Source organism: Arvicanthis niloticus, chromosome 17 (assembly GCF_011762505.2).
Source record: "Arvicanthis niloticus isolate mArvNil1 chromosome 17, mArvNil1.pat.X, whole genome shotgun sequence".
NCBI lineage: Eukaryota > Metazoa > Chordata > Mammalia > Rodentia > Muridae > Arvicanthis > Arvicanthis niloticus.
The window spans coordinates 41,797,165-41,816,658 of record NC_047674.1 but is presented as its reverse complement, the minus strand read 5'-3'; the positions used below and the strand labels follow the sequence as shown (position 1 = coordinate 41,816,658).

The window sequence follows — 19,494 nt, the reverse complement described above, 5'->3', positions numbered from 1 at the left end:
TATGCTTTCCCTATGCTGTTGGTTTCAAGTGATGTATAAAAGTAAAATCATCAGTTAAAAGGAAATCACTTCTTCATGAAGTACATTATCCAGCTACTGAGAAATATGTGGATAGCTAGGGTGAGCCTGTCTTAAAGTTAGCTCTTACGGAAGTTCAGAAGAGACTTCAGAGGGACAAGATGGATACCTGGGGAACACGGGCTATATTTGCGTGACAGGTCTTAAAATGTCCTTAGCACTGCAACAAGCTGACTGTTGTCTGTCTACAGGAACTGTGGTGAGGCACACAGGATTCAGTGATGGTGCTAAAGGAAGGCTCCCAGGTGTGCAAGCAGTATGGGAGCTGAGGGGGCTCCGTGAACCCAGAGAGAGGCCAGATTTGGATTTTATTATACAAGACTCTTAATACAATGCCATGTGCCATATGGGCCTCTCAAAAATTTAAGTGTTGGGGCTGAGGCTGTTTAAAGAGATTTACTGTCACTCATAGCAAGGTTTAACCTGAAATAAAACTATGTAACACATGGTTAGTATCTTAATGCGTTTTCTGTGATTTTCAATCCAATTTTCATAATTTAATCATCTCATCTGTTCAGAGGCACTCCATCAATGAAGAGGCACCACATCGGAGGTAACTTACCTGAAAACTTTCATTTAGAAAATGAAATTCACTTACTTGCCAGCATCAGGAAGAAGAGAAATTGTGGCTATCTAGTTTATCTCAATTTCCCATGGAACAAAGACATTAAATGCTCAGACTCAGCCTGGGGCAAAATTGTACAGCTGAATTATATCCCTAGGAAATAAGTATTCATCACACACACACACACACACACACACACACACACACACACACACACACAAATAGTGCTGACCCAGCTTGAATTTTTTTTTTCTTCTACAAAATAATGGGGATAAACAAAATCACCAAGCAGACACCGAGCATTGTAATTAGTTTGGACAGCAAAATTTGCTTGGTAGGCTATTTGGTTTCTGGGTACATTAAAGATACATAAATCAGGCAAAGCCTGGCTACATACCGGGTCACCTGGGGGGCCTGGAAGGCCTGGCTTTCCATCTTTCCCTGGAGCTCCCTAGAAACAGAGGCAACTTATTCAAACCTCTGCAAGTTAGAGCAAGTTAAAACAGACAGGGGATGGGAGTTGGGAAACGGTCCTTACGTCATTCCCTGGCATCCCGGGAGTTCCTGGCAACCCAGGCAGCCCTCGAGGACCCTGGGGAGGGGTGGGATTAGAAATTGCTTAGCAACGTCTTTTCAGTAATTTCCAGTGATCAAGAAAACGAAACTTGCTTTGTTGAAAGATGTAACGAAGTCACCTACCTGAATACCTGGCTCTCCGGCTGGTCCTTGGGAGCCCTGTGTAAAATGAGAGAGAATTATCCAGATTCTACCAAGAGTATCCACAAATGCCCCCCTGTTTATAAGCAGAGCCACAGGGTTTGACACTTGAGTAATCTGAAAGCTCTGGAAACCTCGCACACGGTTGCTAGAAAGTTCATCATGACGTCAAGCAGTGGTTAAACGACCAAATATCTGAGGCTTAGACGTATGAGACTTTGCTTGCACAAAGTTTCTTTTTCTCCACAATGCTGCTGCTCACTGTGCAAACGATGTGTCCAAATCCTATCAGATCAGAAACCAGCTGCGCATGGGGCTGAGGGGCCTGGGCCTTTTTTTTTTTCTTCATTGGTTCGGTTTCCTGTTTATTTGTCTATTTGTCTATTTAACTGGAAATAGATGCTTCTCTCATACAATACATTCTGATAACAGTTCCTTTTCCCTCCACTCCTCCCAGCTCCCCTTCACCTCCCCTCTCTTTCATCCCTCCCTTCTCCATTTCCTCTTCATCAAAGGGCAAGCCTCCAAGAGATAACAACCCAACATGACAAAACAAGATATAATATCAAGGCCGGACAAGGCAACCCAATAAGAGGAGAAGAGCCCCAAGAGCAGGCAAAAGAGTCAAGAAACACCAGCTTCCACCGTTAGGAGTCCCACAAAACCACCAAGCTAACAGCCACAATATACACAAAGGACTCAGGGACCCATGCGTCCCTCATTTTTCTCCTTAGAAACAGCCCACACCCTCATTCATTGGAGGGAGGAGATGGCTACTCCTCAAACACTGGGTTCACATAACTCAAGTGAGGCTCAAGCTAGTCAAGACACTTGTGGTGGCACAGTCTTTAATTTAGCACTCAAGAAGCATAGGCAGGCAGTTCCCTGTGAGTTCTAGATCAGTCTGATTTATGCAGTGCGTTTCAGGCCAGCCAGGGCTACACAGTGAGCTTTATTTGTTTTTCCTTTTAATCAACTGGCATCAGCGTTTGCTCTGTTTCTTATCTTCTTTAAAAATATTCACAGAACTGTTATTACCCAAGCCTTTTCTTTGCCTTTCGATTGTGTTCCTGATACTTCCCCTCTACAAATTTGTTACCTCTTTAATGAGTTCTTAATACAATGTTTTATCATCTTTTAAAGGCAGTATATAAAGGAATGGGTTCCATTCCGGCATTTTCATAGACATGAAGCTCTTGTACACTTCCCTCCCCCACTGCCCTTTTCCAGCCACTTTCTTCTTGGTGGTCTCCATTTCTCACCATAAGAGACTCCTCCTGCTTACCGTCAGATGTATTTCATCACCTTCTCTTTTATTTCTGCCTCTCCTCTTTTTTATAATCCTTTCTCCCCTTCCATAGTTTCATGTCTGCTTATATCACACACACACACACACACACACACACACACACACACACACCCCTCTCCCCATGGAGAAAAAATATGCACCATTTGTCTTTCTGAGTCTGGATTATTTCATCTAATAGAATGATTTCTAGTCAAATGCACTTTCCTTTATTGGACGAATAAAATTCCCTTGTGAGTATATACCACATTTTCTTTATGTATTGAGAAACATCCGGGCTGCTTCCGTTTCTTAGTTATTGGGGATAGTGAAGTAATAAACACAGACGTACAAGTCTGTTTGTGGAAAGAAAGCTGAGCTAGAATGCTTTTGATACGTACTCAAGAATAACACAGTTGGGTCATGTGGTAGTTCTATTTTCTGTTTTCCCTGAACATTGTGGCAGTTTGCATTTGCACCAGTTATAAATAAGAGTTACATTTTCCTCATATCATTATCAATATTTGTCATCTGTCATGATGAAAGCTTATGGACTAAAGAGAGATGGAGTCTGAAAGCTATTCTCAAAAGCTATTTATTTTATTTGTAGGTAGGTAGGTGTGTGTGTGTGTGTGTGTGTATGTGTGTGTCTGGGTGTCTGTGTACATACATGTGATGCATATGCACATGTATGGGGGTCACGGTATTGGATGCCCCTGGAGCTGGAGATACAGGATGTTGTAAGTTGCCTGATGTGGGTGCTGGGAACTGAACTCACTTCCTCTGGAAGCTCAGTCAGTACAAGTTCTTAACTAATGATTCATCTTTCCAGTCCCCCTGAGAGAAGCAGCTTTAACTTATATTTCCTTGATGTATAAGGACATTATACAGTTTATCTATTGGTTATTGTGTTTCTTCCCTTAAGGACTATTTATTTCATTAGCCCATTATTGATTGAACAATTTGGAGAATTTTTGTTTATTTAGGCATTCAACTTTTGAAGTTTGTTTTTTTTTTTTTTTTTTTTTTCAAATAACACAATGATGCAACCTTTGCCATTCTGTAGGCTGTCTCTACAGCCTGGTGGCTTGTATTTCTTTGCTGTGCAGACACTTCTCAGTTTCATATCTTCCTATTTTTCAATTTTTTATTTTCCATGCTACTGGATTTCTTTCTAGAAAGTTTCTTCTAATATATGTATCTTGAGGAGGTTTTTTTTTTTAATGCTTCCTCTAGCAATCTCTCATTTTATATTAAAGCCCTTGATTCATTCTAAACGATTTTCTTCAGGGTAGGTGACCCAGAGCATATTTCTTTCTTCCATATGTCAGGATCTGTTTTCCCCAGCACCATTTGTTGAAGAGGCTTTCTTTTAGTCCAATGAATATTTTTGATACTTTTTTTAAATCAAAAATTAGGTATCTGTGGCAGTCTTCTATTCTATTCCCTTGGTATGCATGTCTGCTCATGTGCCAGAACCATGCTGCTTTGACACTATGGCTCCGTGGTATAAGTTGAGATCAGGTGTTATGATATTTCTAGAACTTCTCTTTCTTTAGGATTTCTTTTTCTGTCCAGGGTTCTTTTGTGTTTCCATATGTACTTTACCATAGCCTTTTCTGGTTCTGTAAAGAACATCATGGGAATTTTGGTGGAGATTACAATGAATCCATGGAATGGCTTTTGGTAATATTGACATTCTCATTGCGTTAATTCTGCCAGTTTATGAGCATCAGAGATGTCCCAACCCCTAGTGTCTCCTTCTGTAGCTTCACATTTCCAATGAACAGGTTTCCATTTCTGACTTCTTTAGTCAGGCTTAGTTTTAGGAAGTCCCCACCCCAAGGCTAATTGAGTGAGATTGCCCCCTCACCCCAATCTTTCTTGTCAAGATTCTTAATACTACATAGAAAGGATAATACATTTAATGTTTATTTTGTGTTCTTTGTTGATGAAAAACTTTTCAGCTCTAAAAGGTTTCTAGCAATGTCTTCAGTGTCTTAAGCACAGAATTGAGTTGTGTCTAAATAGGCATGGTTTGAATCCCTCCCTTTTCTACTTGTAACTCTTCTATTTCTTTTCCTTGACTTACTGTTTCATGATTTCGAGATTTGCACTGAATAAGAGTGGACACAAAAAACAACCAATGGGTTTCAATAAATGTCTGAATATTACTTACTGTTCTACCAGGGATTCCTACTCCTGGTGGGCCTGTGTCCCCAGGGGAACCATGGATACCTGGCAGACCTCTTTCACCCTGTGGGATCAAATGCTGTCATTAATTTGAGGCACAAGACAGATGCATTTTCAGTTCTGGTTTTTTTTTAGTATTAATTCTTTTAAATTAGCTATGAAATTCATATACCTTTGGCCCACGTGGACCAGGTACTCCTGGATTTCCATCTAACCCCTAAAAGGAAAAAAAAAAAAAGTAAGATGATTACATTTTTTTTCTAAATAATTAAAAAATTAGAAGTCATAATTCAAAAACCGTGATACAGTCACCAGCCTTCATTTTACTTGAGTAAGCCTCTTATTAAATATAGAGGGACTATTTTACAAGGTTATAAATTTTGAATAATTAGCTTAAAATATAAGAAGTTTTTTTATCTGTGAAATTAAACATCTAATCTTCAGAATGGTCACCATTAGTTGTTGATAGAACGGGAGAAACAGGGTTGGGCAAACAGACAAATCGAATGAGTATACTGCCTCTCAGGTTTTCGAGTGATACAGTTTCCAATGTCCTGAGCAGAGCATGGATCACACACTCTCTCTGAGTGACAGCCTGTTCTGTGTTTAAAGCCTAAACTTTCGGAAAGATGATGTGGAACAGTTGTTCTATAGATGTCTCAGACATCAGCACATAAAATCCTGACACCTTTGAGACATCTCAGATGATACATAAATATTGTGCTTGCTCATCGTCTGCCCCAGTGACCTCTTGGCTTGCAGTGAAACATTAAAAATGTTTTATCTTTCTGTGCTAGGGTATAAGATGAATCTAATTTTGGTAGGCTTAAAAAAAATATCACACTTGTGTCTTAAAACTGGGGGCCCAGAATTAGCTGTGAATGAATGCTCAGATATACTCCTAGTAACAGGGCAGTACTTACTGGTTTCCCTGGCAAACTTATTCCTGGAGGTCCAGCATCACCCTTTGGACCTGGAAGTCCAGGAGGGCCCAGTCTTCCACCTGGATCTCCCTGTGGAAAACAAGATGCGATTTTTTCTCTTTTTTGCTGAACTTCATGTTAGGAAATTGGGAGACAGTAGTTTCTATTGCTTTATATTGTCATAGTCAATCAAAGTTCATCCTATGTTTCGTTCTAAATTCAGCTCCTCCAATGCATTTACCAAGTCCCTAGCTCACTCTGGGCACTCTACTTGTTATCTTAGACACATTCAGGCTCTGACATGAGTTCTGCTATACAAAGCTTAGCAGTACTTATGCGTAAACACAGAAATAAAGAGAGTGTCTACTCATGCTTTTTTTAGATGATTGAAATATCTTATTATTTCCTGAGAGTGATGCAATATTAATATGCATATCAGGAGGCAGGTAGTAAGAGACCACAAGACTTCTGAGAATCCAATGCTAGACCTTGATCCAAATATTTCCACTTCTAGGTTAGCTCATTTTCTCATCTGAAGTTTCTGTGCTCCATCACTGCAATCAGGCATGACATCAGAAACACCATGACACAGGTTGTATGAATGTGTGTCCCCTGTACTGATACATCCTGGGAGGTTCAAGCCTTGCAATCTTTTGCTTCTTCCATGACATTAGAATCTTTGTTTTTGTTCCTTTCTATCTACTTACTTAATATACAGAAATAAAATCTAAACTGTACCTTTTCTCCCTTAATGCCTTGTTTCCCTGGGATACCATGTTCTCCTGGCAATCCCTAGAAAATACAAAAGGAAAGAAAATGAGCAGTTAGAACATCTCTTAATGTTATAGCCTTCTACCTTTGTAAGAGAACTGAATTTTAGCATCTATATGCAAAGTAATGTTGATTTTAGCCTTAGGGGAAGTGTTATTAGGAGATTTGAGTGGCTTGTTGTCTCAAGTGAAGTCAACAGCCCTAATGGGAAACAGAAAAGTGAAATTGAAATGTTCCACCTATCCAGTTACTAAGAAGGGGGTGGGATGGTAGGGGGTGGTAGCAAGCCCTACAGCCCAAGTAAAAATGTCAAAATATTTTTATTATGCTTTTGCACAGTGCAGTAGCTCTTTTCTTTTTTGATTTTGCTCTTTTTATTTTCTTGGTACAGACAGACAGTTCAGTCTAACCAGAGTACTTCATGTTTTATCTTGTGTTATTAACATTTTCCCTTTTGTATGGTGTCTTTCCACAAGGTATGCCTGAAGTGGTCTAATAATGGCTTGTATGAGTGTGGTGGTTTGAATTTGCTTGGCCCAGGGAGTGGTACTATTAGGAGGTGGGGGTCTTGTTGGATGAAGTGTGTCCCTTTGGACATGGACTTTTAGACCCTCCTCCTAGCTGACTGGAAGATAGACTGTCCACTCCTCTCTGCAGTTGGATCAAGATGCAGAACTCTCAGCTCCTGCTCTAGCACCAAGTCTTCCTGGATGCTTCCATGCTTCCTGTCATGATGATAATGGACTGAACCTCTAACACTGTATGCCTGCCCCAATGAAGTGTTGTCACAATATAAGAGTTACCTTGGTCATGGTGTCTATTCACAGCAGTTGAGCTCTAAGACAATGAAGGATAGAAAACATTTCCTATGGGTCAGATGCTTAGATTAGCAAGTCCACTATGAGGGTCAGCCAGTAGTCTCCAGGAGGCTCAAGCAGTGAACTTGAGAGCAAGGAAAGAAGTCATAAAAGAGGGCAGATCTCAAATCTGCCCAACTAGAATCCTAGTCACAGGCAGAGAGTTGTAGTCATGACCTTTCTCCATTTTGTTCTATTATTTGATGGTTAGCTCTCAGTTCCCATGGGGAGACTAGGAGATTATTTAAGGGGTAGAAATATGAGGAAATAGAAGAAAAATGCTTTCAAAGAACATTAGGGTATGTATGTGTGTATATGTAACACACACACAAACACACACACACGGGGGAGAGAGAGAGAGAGAGAGAGAGAGAGAGAGAGAGAGAGAGAGAGAGAACACTATAGTGAGCTTATATCATAAAGTATGAAAATGGATATTTGAACTCAAGTGTACGTATCTAATTTGGAAACACCTGATGTGTTTTTTGGTTTTCTCTTATTTCTTTGGATATTTCTGGTTTCCTCAATTCTGTAGTAATATTGACTACTGACAATTAAGTTATCAAGAATTTCAAAGATTAGTTTATTCAGTTCCACTTCAATGGATTCCCCAGTAGTACCTAGCATTAGAAGTGATCAATTGGGTAGTGGGGTTGATCTATGATTTTGGGGAATGTAGCACAATCAGTTTATATCTGACATCAATTTTATTTCAAAATAGTGATGATACAATACATACAACATCTCCTGGTGGTCCTCTGGGCCCCATGGAACCTGCAGGTCCTTGCTGACCCTAAAATAGAAGATGGTATATATTAAGTTTTCATAAAACTAGATCATATCTAAAAATTGGTGAAAAACCACATGACTTTTATCAGGAAGAGATGGACTTTCAGCACCCCACCTTCTGTGTCTTATTCTGAAATGTGTTCAAAGCTTATTAAGATATTTATGAGATGTTTCATTAACATCTGTTTTGGTCTGTTTTACCAGCAAGTGATAATGGGGTAACCAGCCCAAAGCACTGACTGGGATCATTCCACTCAAGTCTCTCCCACAGTTCCCACAACTGCTCTTCCCTGAGACACTCCTGTAGAATTTCCCCTGGGAAACTAAAGCATCTCAGGGATGCATAATTTTAGTGAAGAAATATATCTCAAATCCTTATCCTGTTAGGAATGTGGTACAGGGTTGTAGATTTAACTTACATTGTTTACTCTTAAAGCTTTTATGGATGCTATTGTGAATCTGCTCTGAAAAAGAATCTTAAAATCCCACTGTATACCAAAAGGCCTAGCTTCTATGTGTTGCAGTAATTGTAGCCAGTGGGGTGGGGGTCACCATGGAAACAAGATAAAGTCTCTGAGGACATCTTGATGAAAATGAGCAACACACCAAAGCCCGTTTGAGTGCAGGATGGCTGTAATTTTTGCATTATTTCCAAATAGTGACTTCTGACACACATTTATTTATGAAGTACATACCTTTAGCCCTGGACTTCCTATTAAACCAGGGGGACCAGGATCTCCAGGTTCCCCCTAAATGCGTGAGTGGAAAGGAAAGTCAAATGTTACTATTATTTTTTCCATCTCGTTAAGGTTGCAACTATGACTGAGAAAAAAAATGCCAGATTACCTTTATTCCCTGTGGTCCTAATAGGCCGGGTTCTCCCTGAAAATAAAACAATCACCATATGGTTCATTCCTAAATCCAGATGGGGTCCAACATCTTGATATTTTAATTGACTTTCTACCAGTTAACACAGAACAAAGGGGGCAATTATGGAAGCCATGCAATCAAACAATTGCTCACCCTAAAACATTCAAAATCCTTATTGCTAGTAAGTAATAGAACACCTCATTTCTTCATGTGATATCATGACACATCAGCAGTGACTCATTTACCATCAAATGGTCACCAGCATCAGATATGAGTCAGGATAGCATAGGCTGAGAGAATACACACACACACACACACACACACACACACACACACACACACACATTATAGATACATTGTGTAGTATATATAATATATGCATATAATATATTCTATAATACATGTATATATTATATGATATATTATGTCTATTATAATATAATGGAATAAAGAAGAATAAAGAGATATGCACTGATGATTCTACTCCCAGGTGCTTAATAAAACAAACAAAAATAAATTATATAAAATAGCAAGATTTTTTTTTATTTTCCATGGCTTGCTTTAAAATCTAATTTGTGTCTTAACAAATTTTCTGAAAACCTGCATTGCCTGTTTTGTAGTGTACATATTCTTACTTGATGACTTTTATGACGTTGAGGCCTATTCACTGATAGTAGTAGGTGTAATACCCAAAATTAGCCTGTAAGCCTCACCTGCCCAAAGACCAGACAACTTCCTGGAATGCTGGAAGTTGTAGTTCTTGGAAAATAACAAAGCCTCATGGGAAAGTATGGTAGCCTATGAGTTCTGTCCATGAAAACTCTGGGGCCATTCCAGGGAGTGGTCACAATCAAAGTCCTCATCTCTTGGTTAGTATTTAATATTTAATATAGGTTGCTTCAAATTAGGACCAAAATAGCGTAATCCCCACCTCATCCCCATGCAATCTTGGGAATAACATAAGCTGAAGAGAACCAGAATAGAGCTGGCGGGACTCAAGAGAGTAAAAGCCATTGCTGCTGAGCCTGAAGACCTGAATTTAATCCTCAGGACCCACATAGTACAATGAGAAAACAGGCTCCCACAAGTTGTCCTCTGACCGTCATTGACACACCAAGGCATGTACTCGATGTGGCATACGCATACTGCCACCGCCCTCCGAAATAAACGTAAGATACAAGTACAAATACAACAGAAAGCCAGTAAAACCCAAATCAGATGTTAAAATGTTGTCAAATGGTAGCACGTATCAAGGATTAAAGTTAAGAGTAAAAAAAAAAAAAAAAAACCACAGAAGAAAGTACAAATTTCAGGAAACTTACTTTATCAAATGTATTATGCACCAGACAACAAAATGGAGAGAAAAATCAATGAAATAGGAAACCCAAGACAGTGATAAACACCTACTTACTCTGTCTCCCTTTTCACCTTTTGTTAAAGGCTCCCCCTAGGAAAATGGGCAGAAAACAGAATCAATTATGAACACTTAGAAATCAACTCAGACAGGGGCAACTGAGAATTAATTTGCAGATTCCTTCATGGTCCCAAATGAGCATGGAGCTAAGCACTTTAACACTATGTAATGCTCCCAACAGCAGTTAAATTGAAACGCTGCCTAAGGCTAAAGCTTTCGATTATGAAATAAAGATGAATACACTCATCTGAAAGTGCAGGGAAATGGGTGTGGGTAGCCGGCAAATGGCAGGTGTTCACCTGGGTGAACTGTGTATTTAAACACTCAAAAGCATTGTTTTAAGGATGCTTGTATTCTAATCAAAATGACATGAAGGGTTAATTACTGGATAAACAGCACAAGTGGGTAGAATTGATGTTGGTTGCTCTTGGGGTTAGGGCTAAAGATAAAGGTTCCCTGAAAAGAGATTTGAGGGATAACCTCCGCTAACTGGTACTCTCCCTGATGTCACTATGTTACCAACCTTCAGGTCTCTCACGCACGCACACATGCACACACATGCACACACATGTGCACACACATTGCAGTTAACCTCAGGTGTCATAGGAATTTTATCTTAGTGTAGCCATATACAGTTGAGGAAACTGAGGCATAGAAAAGTAGAATGATTTATATAAAACCTGGGCAGCCTGATTTTAAGGTCAGACTTTCTTTGTTTTCATTTGCCTGTTTTGATTTTTTTTAAAAATCAGATTTATTTATTATTTGAATTGAGTGAATGGCCAATAACATAGAAACTATAAACTTTAAAGAATTCTTTCATGTATGAAAATCAAGAGAAATGTAAGAACCATCATGGGACTACTATTCTTTTGGATACCTCACTCTGTGGTTGGGGAGGGAGTGATTATTGAAAGCTGTTCTTTGAGATTCCCATGTTCTATGTGCTCGGCACGATGGACTCTGGGTCACCTTCTCCTACATTCTCTAGCTCTTTTGTGATTTTATTGGAATGAGTATCTAACTCTAGCAGTGATCTCTAATCAGAGATGACAGGAGCTTCGTGTAAGTGAGAGACAGTGAGAGGCCCCCTCACGATTCTTCAGTCTCACTTCCTCTTCCGTGGTGACGGAGGTTGTGTGTGCCCAAGGATAAAGCTATAGGATTTAAATCGGCTTGCTGACTGAGTATGTAGGAATTCAGGATTGGAACACACATCTCTTCCTAGTGAACTGAGCTGCCCCTGTAGTGCAAGTGAGGGTTAACTTTTCCTGGGTTAAGCCACATATCTGTTACTTGTTGTAACTGTACAATCAGTACTGTTACCTACCTAATGGGATTTCATCTTTTATCACGGACAGATTTTTTACATGTTAAGGGCTTGTCTATATTCTTGCCGTTTAGATTTTTGTTCTAAAATTATGCACGTGACTAACTGTTAAGTTTTGAGGCACCCACGGTGGGCTGCGGCGTTGCCTCTGCCTCTGCTTGCTCTTATGTCACAAAGGTCTTGAGAGAGTCACAGCATCTGTGAAATCTACGTTCAATCCCCCTCTCCTTTGGAATTAATACAGGGCAATGCTTCAACATGGAGTCGTATCATGGAGAGAGCTCAGGCCTCTCATTTTGCTTTTTAGTTTTGAGGTAAGATTTAATTAAGTTGCCAAGCTTGGATTTGAACTCACTCATTATCCTAAGCTATTCTCTAGAATCGCTGGGATAATAGGTCTATACCTCCAGGCCTGGCTGAAAATCTACATTGACTGATCGAGCTGTAGGATGCGAGTTAACCACAGGCTTGTTATTAGTCTCGTCTCCCCTGGATACTACCTGAGGTAGCCATTTTAAGTTTTAAATCTCCCCCTTTCTTACCTATTACATTTTGTGTATTGTTGTTGTGCCTGAATGTGTGTCTGTGCACCCTATGTGTATGTGTGGTGCCCATGGTGATCGCAATATGACATCAGATCCCCTGGAGCTGATTTACAGATGGTTGTAAACCACTGTGTGGGTGCTGGGTGCTGGGAATTGAATCTGGATCCTTTGAAAGAGTAGCCAGTGCTCTGAACCACAGACCCATCTCTCCAGCCAGCCCAAGAAGTTATTTCTGCTGAATAAAAAGGCCAAAGCTGCTGGGGCAGTGGTGGCGCACGCCTTTAATCCCAGCACTTGGGAGGCAGAGGCAGGTGGATTTCTGAGTTTGAGGCCAACCTGGTCTACAGAGTGAGTTCCAGGATAGCCAGGGCTACACAGAGAAACCCTGTCTCGAAAACAAACAAACAAAAACAAACAAAAAAACCCCACAAAAAACCAAAAACAATAACAAAAAAAGGCCAAAGCTTAGACTGGACCAAATGGGCAGCCAGACTCCCCATGAACACTGAAGGCAGGAGGGAAAGCCAGAGGGAATCCATTAAGAAGAGAAAGGCCTCTCACGCCTAGGAAGGATGCACTACTCTCACCCTCAGTGACGCTGGAGCGACACTAAATGCCACTTGTGGGAAACACAGGCTTCTAGGTGCCACCAGGAACTGAGCTAGAATTCTCAGGCTTCGAGGCCACAGTCTTGTTTAAAGAGTTGGTGTTGACAAAGTCCTTTTCTGCTCTGTGTCTTATTTGTCACATTTTCCATGGTGCACCCAGAAAATGAAAATTGAAGTGGGTATTACTGGGCAGGGAAACAGTGGAGAGCCCAAGGAGGGGTTAGAACATGGTGTAAGTGGCTCATGGGAGCTGGTGGGCAGTGGGAAGAAGCCAGAAGAGTTCCCAGACCCTTGGGCATCCTCAGCGGGAGGACACTGTTAAAAGCTGTTAGGAAGGCCTGGACAGGACATCGAGGATAAGGGACCAGAAGGTCAATAACCAGTGTCAAGTGTCCATAGGTGCGGTGGTGGTTTTAAAGCTTCCAGAGACAATTACCAGTCCTGGTGATGGTGTCTACGTGAACCTGAAGCAGAGGTAGGGGTCAGTGTGGTAGCACTGAATGCTTTTCCTGTTAATTCTGTTTGCCATTGAAGCGTTTTACTGACCTTTCTGTCCTCACCCCCAATAAACCCATATCCCTAACTCAATCTGGAACATTGGTAAAAGCAATTTTAAAAGGTTTGCCACATTTAACAATAACTACTAGATAAATGCTAATTCTGTTTTTTTTTTTCCTCTCAAGATGAGTTTCATTCACAGAATGTATGTCAAAGCAGGGCAGCAGCAATGTTTGCTTGCCATCCCAGGGGTGGGGAGGTAGAGACAGCAGGATTCCTAGAGGTTGCTGACTAGCTAGGCTTGCCAAATTGTTGAGCTCCAGGTTCAAGAACATGCGCGCACGCACACACTCTTTTGTAGCCTCTACAGTAGTTCTATTTGAATATAAATGCCATAGTAGGGTTGTTCTTTGTTTCTTTTTCTTATTTTCTTTTTCACCCAAAGAAAAGTTTTCCAAAGAACCAACCACAGCAATACTGAAAGGTAGCTTGTGAAGTCACTTTGATCTCACAGAAAACAGAAAAGGAAAATCATTTCAGAGGTGTACTGAGAGCAATTGTTTGAGGAGAAAGATTGTTTGAGGAGAGGGATAGAGAGATATAGATAGATAGATAGATAGATAGATAGATAAGCATTTTCAATTTTAAAGATAAATTTGTACCAGTCTTGATATATTGATTGTGTTCTTCATTTTAGATACAGTATTTAGTCATATACAGGCAACTTAATCATTTTAGAGCCTGGAATCTGGAACCAGCCTAACCTGTGTACAGAATAGGCTACCTCATGTGGACTTTTATGTGAGCTAAGTGATTTAATATCAAGAGGGTCTGGTGCCTGGCATGGTGCGTACTTGCCTATACAGTGCTGTTCAGAGTATTAGGTTTAAGAAAAAAAATGAAATTGGGGTTAGTTTGGGAAATAATTTTAATTTTTCATCTATTCTGTTTTTCTTCCTCTGCCCTCAAAGATAAAATACTTACAGGTTCTCCTTTGTGCCCTTTAGGGCCAACAGACCCTGGAAATCCGGGCAGCCCAGTATCACCCTGTCAAGAAAAATCAGAAAGGCTTAAGTGCAGAGAAAGGTCCTTTATCCCACAGAATCCCCCTAGATTCAGGGCCTCGGTGAAGATCTGAATCTAGTCAGGCTGTCTTCCTAATAAGATGTCTTTGCATTCCTCCACGCCTTAGGCCTTCCAGAAATCCATAACATTTGATTACGACATTTAAAATTAATGTGGAACAATGTTGATCACTTTTCAAGGACAGGAGAGCAGAGGAGAAAAGAATTATAGTTTTGTTCTGGTGTATCAAAACCATTATCTATTTATTTTTGCATTTGAGTGACCCAACAGTCTGCTCTGGTTTTCTTCTGAGGACTTATTTCTTATGCAGGGGGGTGGGGGGGGGGGAGAAATAAGTGATCATAGAAAGAAAACTGAGTCTGCCAGCTGTCCTCAGCGTTTCTCTTGAGGCATGGATGAAGACTGTGGACAAAGAAGACACTTTTGCTGACTTGGTGACAGCAGCTTAGAAATGCCTGCGATGTGCTGGTCAAGAATATTGAAGAGGGATTTGTATGTGACATATATAGGATATTTTCAGAAAATGCAGTTGGAGAGAGTTTCCTTGTAGGCGGGAGTAACATCATGAGCAGACATTTGACATCAGAGCTGTATTTTCTTATAAAAGTCCTTATCAGCATCCCCAAACAACCACTTGATTTTTCCTCCAGCCCGAGGTGAATTTTGTAAAACAATGTTTACTGTTGTATCTATAGTTATATATCTTTCTTAACTTTAAAAGACACAAAAAACAAAGTAGTATATGTCAAACCTTTCTATATTAAATTACTCAAAATAAAAAAAAGATTTAAGAAAACCATGGAGAAGAAATTCTTCACATTTCTCTTTGTATTTTTATCCCAGAGTGAAGGACTCAGTAATTACTTTCAGTCTGTGTTTTCTAATTTTAATCTCTATATAGCATCATGAATAATATTGTTTTGATGATGTAGGAAGGATTCCATAGGGATTTATCTTGTATTCAGCTTTCTTCACAAAAACAAGAGATAGAAGAGAGAAACTCATGAGTAGAAGATAGCATAGAACTAATATACCCAGTCACAGAAGGTCAGCTGTGCTGACCAGCTCTGGAGTGGCCTCTAGCTTTTGTCTGTTACAAACAAGGATTCACTGAATGTTTTCAGTGTAACAATATATCGGTAACAAAATCTTCAAAAAACAATCCATGAAATTACTGCAGCCTTAAAATCTTTGGCTTATTTATTTATTCCTATCAAAATTCATATTTTGTCATTCTGTATAATGGGTAGACATAATCGTATTTGTATTAACTATCTTTCTTGATTTGTAAGTATAATATTGATTTCATTAAACATGTTAAGCCTCAGTACTAATTTTTTATGCGTCAAGACTTTAGGCAGTCACGTGAAATTCCCGTGTGAGAAAACCACACAAATTTAAAAAGTCAGTTCACACCTACTTCATTTACACAAGGGATAGCTCAATGGGTTTCTAGACAGTCAATTCATAGACCAATGGATATATATGTATACCTCTGGCTCCTGGCTGTCCTGGAACTTATTTTGTAGATCAGACTGTGCTCGAACTCAGAGATCACCCCGCCTCTGCCTCTCAAGTGCTGGGATTAAAGGCATGCACCACCAAGCCCAGCAAATATGTATATTTTATACCAGTATGTTCTACAGTTTGCTCATCTGTAGACCGACTGTATCATTTTTGTAATGTCCCTGTATGACTTACACATTCCTAGCCTTTTCTCTAGTTCCTTTGAAATTTAAGCTTAAGAATTAATAAGTTCTTTGAGGTAGTGGTTGTGAAATTTAAAGTGTGCTAACTATATTTCCTTAAATATTTATTTACTTTGTGTGTGCACAGTTGCATGTGCATGTTCACCTGCTTGTCTATATGTGTGCCACGTGTGCAGGTATCCCAGAAGGCCAGACGAGGATGTGTTGTGTTGTGCAGTTAGAGTCACAGGCAGTTATGAGCTGCTCCTTGTGGGTGCTGTAAACTAACTCTGAATCCTTAGTAAGGGCAACAAGTGCTCTTAGCTTCTGAACTTTCTTTCCGATAGCCCTGACATATGGTTTGATCCTAGCAAAATATATCTTTGTATGTTCCCAGGTGTACTTTACTACATTGGAGGTGGTGTGGTTTTTTTTTTCCCCCTGAAGATAGTAATTCTGTATGATGTAGGAAGGTAGAGAAGATAGTGGCTACTTTAGGCACCAATGCATAGTTGGTTTGTAAAACTCTAATGTGACCTTCGTGTCATCCGTCAGGTTTGTGGTATTGTCCCCACTCTACAGGCATTAAGGAATAATGAATGCCCCTGACAAGGAGATTCATCTAATTTAACAGAAAGCAAGTGAATAGGGCTAGAAATTACTTATAAATAACATCTGGTAAAAATAAACGATTAAAAAAATACTGTTAGTTAAGTCTTTTATTCTACCTTCCAAGTTGAGTCTTCTCCCTTCAGAATTATGGGGAGGGATGCAAAGAAGAATGAGGCAAGGCAGTAAGGATGAAAATGGCTCGTTCAGAAGTGAGGTAAACGAGAGCTCCCGAGCGGAAGATATAAAGCACACAAGGAAAATGAGTGTTTATTGACAGCCTGATTTGCATCGAGGATTCTGCTTCCAGGACAGTGCATCTCGTGAGCCTTTAGTCCTTCCATCATGTCTCCCTGTAGATGATCATGTCTGCTTTACTGCTGAACTGGGAACCTGATGCGTAGGGTAAGGAGGTGGCTTCCCAGGGTGACTTAACAATTTACACCAGAGTCAACTTTTGATCCCAAAGCTAATACTCATGGAGCCCCTCAGTGGTTCCCAGACCCAACTGAATGTCTGAATCACCTCACACGTATTTAAAGAACAGAGATACTGTCTTCCTCTCCTTGGAGTCTCTGTGCCTGGGGCTCTGGAACAGGCATTCCAGTACCCTTTCCTGGTGCAGGCAGGGTTTGGAACCCCTGATCATATCGCAAGCAAAAGCAGAGACCCACTGAGGAGTTTACATCTTCACTGTGAAAAACATAGTTTTAAAAAGACTGATCCAGAACAGACAGGAAGGGGATGTGTAGAGTTGATTTCCTTCTTCCAGCAGCTGCTACACTTAGGCTTTCTGTGTGGGCTTGATACGTGGTTTATTGGCAGAGCTGTTCCTTCATTAATGATAATTTTTAAAAAAAATTGCTTTCATAGGTACATTGTTATCACGCACAGGATCAAGTTCCCTGCTGACTCTTCTAGGCAAATCATTTATGTGGGTAGGAAGACGGAACAGATAGGCTCTCTGCTTTTTCTAACTCCACTTAACATTCTGAAGCAATTAAAAAGATTCCAAGCGGTAGGAACGGTCCCTGGAGTTTGAGGTACACCTGTTTTACAGAATCAAATTTCTCATCAGCAAGGTCTTAAGAATTTCTAAATGACATATGTTTGCTAATGAAGAGGGCAACAGAGAAGCCAGTTGTTTTGTTCCAAGAAATAAATCACCATTTAAATGCTTTAAAAGTATCACACCCGGCTTCTCCACACAGCTGTCCTGTGTGACAAGTTTAGTGTCCCTGCACCCTCAGCCTGCATATGGCCAATAGCAATTACTTAAAATGCAATCCATTTGTAAGGTTGGGATATGATTGTATAAGGTGTTGCTTCACAGGAAATGGCTTTGTTCAGAATCCAAGACACGGGAGTGACTTGGATTGCCATAGAATCACTTTTAAATTGTTTTTCAGAATGTCGGGGTTTTATTTATGTATCCCGAAGAATTTTCTTCTTGAGTGGCTAGTCTATAAGGAACTCACTGTTCCTGCTGAGATGATCTTTTAGTGATTTTTCCTGGTGAGAGATACACAATCTTTTGAATAGATTGGCTGTGCTGATTTATAAAGCACAGAAGTCATATTTCTTGGACTTGTGTCGAAAAGTATCGTGCCCTCAATCAAGAGAACTTTTACTGGGTGAATGAAGGAAGGTAGCTCTCACAGGCCATCTGCCTTTAGAATATTTTCAAACCTTCATATCCCTGCCTGGAGATTTAATGTGCATTTTTTTTTTATTTTTAACTTTTTCCTCTGACCATGCCACACTCACTGTCCAAGGTCATCACAGTTTTACAATCAAACTAGAATAAAGTGATATTTTCTGTAGGGAAGTTAATCTGCCATCTTTATAACTACAAAAAGTAGACTTACAACTGAGGATGAGGAAAATAGAAGCGCATTGGTGTTTTAGCTTGAAAACTCCTTTTGAAATAACTGCTTGGCTAGACTACTACTGCACATGAAAAACCTCACTGAAAACAAACAAACAAACAAACAAACACCCACGCCCACTGCCTTTGTTTTAAGCACAGAAAACCAGTGAACTTGATCCACAGGTTTTTTTGCCATTTGGATCTTCCTTTGTATGGTTTTGACTACCTACAAAAATTCTCTCTCTCTCTCTCTCTCTCTCTCTCTCTCTCTCTCTCTCTCTCTCTTATTTTTCTCTGATTCTTTCTTTCTTTCTCTCCTCTCCCTCCCCTTCCCCTCCTCATTTCCCTTCCTCCCCCCTTTCTCTCTCTCATTAAATTTTTTAACAGCCTGACTGCAGTCCTCCGTCCCCCAACTCCCATCTCCTCTTCCTCCATATCTATGATCTCCCGTGGATACCAACCAAACATGGCATAGCAAATTGCACTACGACTAGTTTGGTTTCTCCTGTCCTCTTAAAGCTGGACGGGACAACCCAGCAGGCAGAAAGGGTCCCAAAGGTAGGCATCAGAGACAGAGATAGCCTGTGCTCCCGCTGTTAGGAGTTCCACAAGAAAACCAGCCTACACAACTGTAACATATGTATAATGGGCTTAGGTCATGCTCAGGCAGGCTCTCTGATTAATGGTTCAGTCTCTGTGAACCTCTGTGAGTCTAGGTTAGTTGTTTCTGTGGGTTTTCTTGTGGGATCCTTTACCCTTCTGGCTCCTATAACCATTCCTTTATACTATGGTTTTTCT

At 40.2% G+C, this 19,494-nt stretch overlaps 1 protein-coding gene across 1 annotated transcript in view; it reads right to left on the bottom strand.

The window, feature by feature from the left end:
* The window catches only part of Col19a1 (collagen type XIX alpha 1 chain), a 302,656-nt gene that overhangs the window by 56,848 nt on the left and 226,314 nt on the right, over positions 1 to 19,494 (bottom strand). The window contains exons 19-30 of the mRNA XM_034521315.2: positions 14,428 to 14,490; positions 10,460 to 10,495; positions 9,025 to 9,060; positions 8,874 to 8,927; positions 8,129 to 8,182; positions 6,500 to 6,553; positions 5,762 to 5,851; positions 5,011 to 5,055; positions 4,825 to 4,902; positions 1,343 to 1,378; positions 1,182 to 1,235; positions 1,041 to 1,094 (exon numbers count right to left, since the gene is read on the bottom strand). Coding sequence (XP_034377206.1) covers positions 1,041 to 1,094; positions 1,182 to 1,235; positions 1,343 to 1,378; positions 4,825 to 4,902; positions 5,011 to 5,055; positions 5,762 to 5,851; positions 6,500 to 6,553; positions 8,129 to 8,182; positions 8,874 to 8,927; positions 9,025 to 9,060; positions 10,460 to 10,495; positions 14,428 to 14,490 — 654 coding nt within the window. The remainder of the gene's footprint in view (positions 1 to 1,040; positions 1,095 to 1,181; positions 1,236 to 1,342; positions 1,379 to 4,824; positions 4,903 to 5,010; positions 5,056 to 5,761; positions 5,852 to 6,499; positions 6,554 to 8,128; positions 8,183 to 8,873; positions 8,928 to 9,024; positions 9,061 to 10,459; positions 10,496 to 14,427; positions 14,491 to 19,494) is intronic.